Source organism: Ziziphus jujuba, chromosome 9 (genome assembly GCF_031755915.1).
Source record: "Ziziphus jujuba cultivar Dongzao chromosome 9, ASM3175591v1".
NCBI classification, from domain to species: domain Eukaryota; kingdom Viridiplantae; phylum Streptophyta; class Magnoliopsida; order Rosales; family Rhamnaceae; genus Ziziphus; species Ziziphus jujuba.
This window is the reverse complement of record NC_083387.1, coordinates 21,014,770-21,020,263: the sequence shown is the minus strand read 5'-3', so window position 1 is coordinate 21,020,263 and position 5,494 is coordinate 21,014,770. Positions and strand designations below refer to the sequence as shown.

The following is a 5,494-nucleotide window of genomic DNA, read 5'->3' as shown; positions in this document are numbered from 1 at the left end:
AACTTGAAGAAGAAAAAAAAAAATCAAACACAATTTTAATCGTTGTGATCAATTTGGTGTTTATATATATATATATATATTTCCCCTTATCTTTGAAGCTAGTTTAGATGCTCTAATAAATTTTAACTACTACTAACTAATACTTAAGCAAATTACACAGATTTAAATAAAAAAAATTAAAAAAATTAAAAACCTATCAAATTACCTAAATTTATCACTTATTATCACTTTGGACTTATCTATTATTGTCCTTTTAATATTAAATATTGGACTCAGATTTGAGTTTAGAATCACTATTGAAAAAGAAAAAAAAAGAAAAAAAAATCATTTTGCCATTGAATTACACTCTAGTTAGGGAGCAGGTAGAGTAAAATAATGTTTAAAAAATAGATTTGAAAAGAATCTATTTCACCAAAGGTGTGAAAATAAATATTAAGTTATTTTAGCCTTTTTTGTCATCTATTGAGTATTAAACACATTTCAACGGTTTCCAAAACACGGAAAATCTACCTTATCAAGAGAGGTGGAAATCCCCACCCATTTCAACATCAAGTTTAAGATATTTTCCATTTTTCCACTCTCGTACATACGCATCACTTTCCTATTTGCAAAAATTGAAACTTTTTTTTTTTTGGCCATATATATATATTTATCCGTCCCATTCCATTATTGATGAACGCAAAACATGCGGCTGTAGCATTGCAAAAGATTCTATATTACCAACTTTTCTGTAAAAGATATATACAGCTTTACCAATTTTAGAATCCAAATTAAGGGAAGCACTAAGAAATGCAAACATATCTGTAAACTTCAAGTATTTTATAATAACAAATTTAAAAAAAAAATATATATATATATATATACATATGTTAATAGTACTTTAACTATTTTGCCCGTCCACCCAACCTCGTTTTTGTATTGTACTGTTGGATTATTTTCTTTTTTACATCTGTTGAACTGTTAAATAGTCATGTACTCGAACAAAAAAGAATATTATATGACTCATGAGGATCTAAGTTTTAAATATTCAAATCCTTGTCAAAATTTGATTGCACCATGAAATGAGGCCAAGATGTGAGAGCCACTAGTTTGAGAAAGTTGCTTTATTACACCAAGCTATTACATCTATTTTATTTAGGCATAGCTTTCAATGTCAATCCTTTTTGTTTTTTTGGGCCGAGAGCCTACTATGTCATCATAATATCATGATGAACATTAATGATTTTTTTAATTGAGAAATCTAGTATTTAGTGTTAAGAATTCGAAGCCATAAATGGAATGATTATTTAAGTCCTTACCTAAAAAACTCTAAAGATGAACTTAAATTTTCAAAATTACCCAAACCAAAAAAAAAAAATAAAAATCATATACCCAGTAAAATTGCCCTTAAAAACTAGAGTAACATTATTTATCATCATTGATGATAATCACTAATGAACTCCATAAAAACAAGATTATAATTAATTGGATCTTATCTACATATTTAATAATAAAATTTATCGGAGTAAGTAAAGCTTTGAAAATATTTAGCATATTATACTGTGATAGGTTCCATCGACGATGGGTTACCAGAACCCATAACCAGGAAGGGTGCCCAAGAACTTGCAACTCACAAGGCCACCATTCAGAAGAAAACTTCGAAGCCCAATAGCTATTAGGCTTGGATAGTGCCACATTGACTTGAGTTTTAGATGTAGGCTTCTAAGCACGAGGCTGGAGGTTCTACCTAATGTGTTTGTGACAACCTCAAATGAAGAAATCTGAAGAAATCAAAGTGTATGCTACTCTTGTTTGTAACACATTATTTAAAGAATTTTAGTTCTTATTTGTTGAAAAAATAACTTAATCTGTCAAATTTATATTAAAAGTAATTGTTATTTGTTTAAAAAGTAATTAATTTGTCAAATTTATGTAACAAAAAAAGAGAAAAAAAAAAAGGACCTCCTCAAAAGAATTTGACACACGTACATTCTCAAGAGTGATCCTCTAGTGGAGATTCTAGAAGGTTTTGATATTAAAAGTTCAATCCATCAAAGCATTGTGACAGCTTGTTTGTTAAGAATTAGTTTTGTAACTAGTTGCAAATTATTTGAAAAGCAAGTGTATAAATATGTGTTTTGCTTCTAATTCTAATTATTGAATAGAATCAGAAAAAAGTATAGAAAAAGTTTCTCTCGAATTTTCTTATCATCTTAGACTCAGATTTTTCACATATTCTGTTACAAGGTAATTATTTGTTAATTACATTTAAATGTAATTAGTGAAAATAAAAACTAAATTCCAACAAAATAAAACCTTTTCATAATCGATACCCAAAATTTGACAATTTTAATATTATCACTGATTAAAACTATAGATTTTGCAATAATGCTATCTTCCCTTAATTTCATAAAAATAAAATAAAATAAGAAGCCACTCTCTATATAGAAGACAATTATTAAAGGCTAGAGCTTCCGCTTATAAATTGGGTGTCCACGTTGTTTGTCTAGTTTCGCTCATGGATGTTAAATTGGACATAGTTTATTGTATGATCATTGTTGTGGTATTTGTTTTGGTCTTGACTCCAGCATTGCTAACTGAAGGCCATCTGGAGTATTTTTTTATTTTAATATTAGAATGTATTTCCATATAATTTTTAACAAGACATTAAAATCATTGTTTTGTTACAAATTATAAAACCATTTAAAAAAAGAAAAAAAAAGTGCTATTACATAAAACCCTAATCATATTGTTATAGTTTAGATTATGCCAAATTGAGATTTACCTTTTGGGACGATGGTAGAAGAAATAATTCGTTTGTCTATTCCCTCTTGTCCAACATTCTAAAAGCGCTTAGACGTCAAAATATGATAGTCACAACGAACACAACCAAAACCAAACTTATAAATTAAAAGGAAAAGCAAAAGTAGCACCGGCATAGTAAAATACTTTGGACAAAACCATATTTATTTAAGTGGTTTAGGTTATTCCTTTTACATGGTTTTGATTATTACAGTACTCTTGAAGTATTATTATGGTACTCCTCCATAAATTAAGATTTGATCACCCAAAAGGCCTCTGGTTGTAGCAGTCGAGGTTATCTCCATATCCAACACCAAGTTGATCGCAGTATCTCTTATAGAATCCAATGCGATACTCCCCCACCTCGTTCCAACCTTTTCCACATTCAAGCCCACCATTGATGATGTTTGTGATCAATCCATAACCCAGAACTCGACCCGCATCAGAGTCAGCTCCCGAGGGAGTCCATCTCTCGGTTATAACATCGTGGGAGGAGGGTTTTGGCCATTGTGGAGTCATCCAGAACCAGATTGCCGTCTTGAATGAAATGACAGCGTCGGTAGCAACAAGGTCTGGGTTGTTCAATAAATCTACTCCAATGGCTCTTCCACACTCACCATAGTTGTAGTTCCTATATAGATATATATATATATATATTATATACATATATATATTGAAATAGTTCAAAAAAAATTATTAAAACGGCAAAAGAAAAGTAGGGGAGAACATTTTTTTGGTAGCTTAATTAATTACCATGAAACTTGAATAGGACCACGGCCAAAATATTTGCGTCCGAAAGCACATGGATAGTTGGACTCAGTAGAACAGTAATCAATTCCATCATTTGCCTCGCTAACATAGCAGTATCCCCAAGCGTATCTGCCATCAGGTGCAGAATCCCATCCTCCTGCATATATTTAGTCACCAAAAGTCCGTAAATCATCCAAATTTGTCATCTCTTGTGATGGGATTTGTTTATTTATTGGTAGCCCTTAATTTTTTTTTTCCCCCTTAAATTTCTTAATACTAAAAATCTAATGATGAGTAAGTGCATCCTATAATGGTCCTATAACGTGTAAATTCTAATTATATATGTTATGAATGATGATAAACAAAATTTTATTTTAAAACAAATGAAATAAATAATGAATTGGTAATTAAAACTGAAAAAAAAATTTCAGGTTGATCAAAACTAGCGGAACCACATTTGAACCACATATCGACATAAAAATTTAACTGGTTATTTTTATGGATTAGTTTTCTCATATAAAATACTTTTTACTTTTGAAATATCAATAAATTAATAAATTAAATTAAACTAAATGCAAATATCAAAAAATAGATTCGATTAGTTATTCATGAGTATCTCATGCCACAAAAAGTATGTTCAAACTGCTTATTAATATGTGATCTATGAAATTTAAAATTCTACTAGAGAAAGTGAGTAATCCTATATAGTAAAGTTTTATTTGGCATAATTTTTGATTATTTATGCTTAAAAGCATATATAGTAAAATTTTATTTGGGATAATTTTTGATTATTTATGCTTAAAAGCATATATATAGTAAAGTTTTATTTGATATAACTTTTGATTATTTATATTTAAAAACTGCTTTTTGAAATATTTGATTGAATAATATGGAAAAATGTTTTAGATTTCAAAACGAGCTTCTAATCTAAGCCAATAAAAAGCAATTTTTTCAAGAAATACTGATACTTGTGGAACAGCAAAAACAAAAACTATGCCAAAAAACGACTACAAGGGAGAATATATAAATCTTTAAGAATATGAACAGTACCACTAGTTTCATGGGAAGTTTGGCCTAAGAAAGCAGCGATCTCTCTTTTCCTGGTGGCTTCATCACCGGTGGTACCAAAGCCAGGGAAGGCTCTGGTAGCAGCAATGAAAGCATCGTAGGTATAAAAGTCCCTGCTGGGGCAGTCATTCCGATGCTTAAGAATCTCATCAAAAGTGGACCTTGAGATCGGGATATTACCGCCACCACCACGGCCACCGCCACCGCCACCGCCACTGCCACCGCCAGCAGAGCATTGGCTTTGGCAACCATTGGTGCAATATTCAGGTGTAGTGCCACACCATCCATACTTGCTGCAGCAAAGCCCTCCAGGGCAGGTAGCACCTCCAACGTGACTTCCACATTGCTCTGCTAGGCTTCCTTGGATGGAAAACAACAGGGAAATTATTGTAAAGCCCCAGAACATCATTTTGGTCATGTTTGTTTGTAACAACTAATTGTTGAGATGTTTGAGATGGCTTAGAGGTAAAGATGCGTATTTATAGATGGCGATGGAAGTAAAAGTATAGTTAATTAATTAATTCATTCATTAATATTATTGCTATTATTATTATTAATTTTGTAACCTTTGAACTTGTACAATTACGTAAGGGATAATTTCATAAACTTCCAATGCGAGGTTTAAAACTTTTGTAAATTTGTAATTTTTTTTATTTTGGAAAATTTTACATATTTGTCATTGCCATTGTATTTTTATTGTTATTTTTATTTTTCAGCCAGTTCTATTTGAATTTCATTTTCTTTGCAAGTTTCTCTGTTTTTTTCTTTTTATTAGCATAGAATACAAAAATTAAGCCAAAAAGTTAATGAATTTAACCAAAAAGTTAACGTGTAGAAAGATCCAATAATCTAAACCAAATATTTTAAAATAAAACAAATAGAGTTTCAATTGATA

General features: G+C 30.4%; 1 protein-coding gene across 1 annotated transcript; it reads right to left on the bottom strand.

The window, feature by feature from the left end:
• Positions 1–2,934: 2,934 nt before the first annotated feature.
• On the bottom strand, positions 2,935–5,036 carry LOC132799486 (probable inactive chitinase-like protein LaCIC). Its single transcript, XM_060811458.1, has 3 exons — positions 4,582–5,036; positions 3,535–3,688; positions 2,935–3,412 (listed from the first exon to the last, which is right to left on the bottom strand). The coding sequence occupies exons 1-3, from the start codon at positions 5,015–5,017 to the stop codon at positions 3,043–3,045; spliced, it is 960 nt and encodes a 319-aa protein (XP_060667441.1). The 5' UTR covers positions 5,018–5,036; the 3' UTR covers positions 2,935–3,042.
• Between the last annotated feature and the right edge of the window lie 458 nt (positions 5,037–5,494).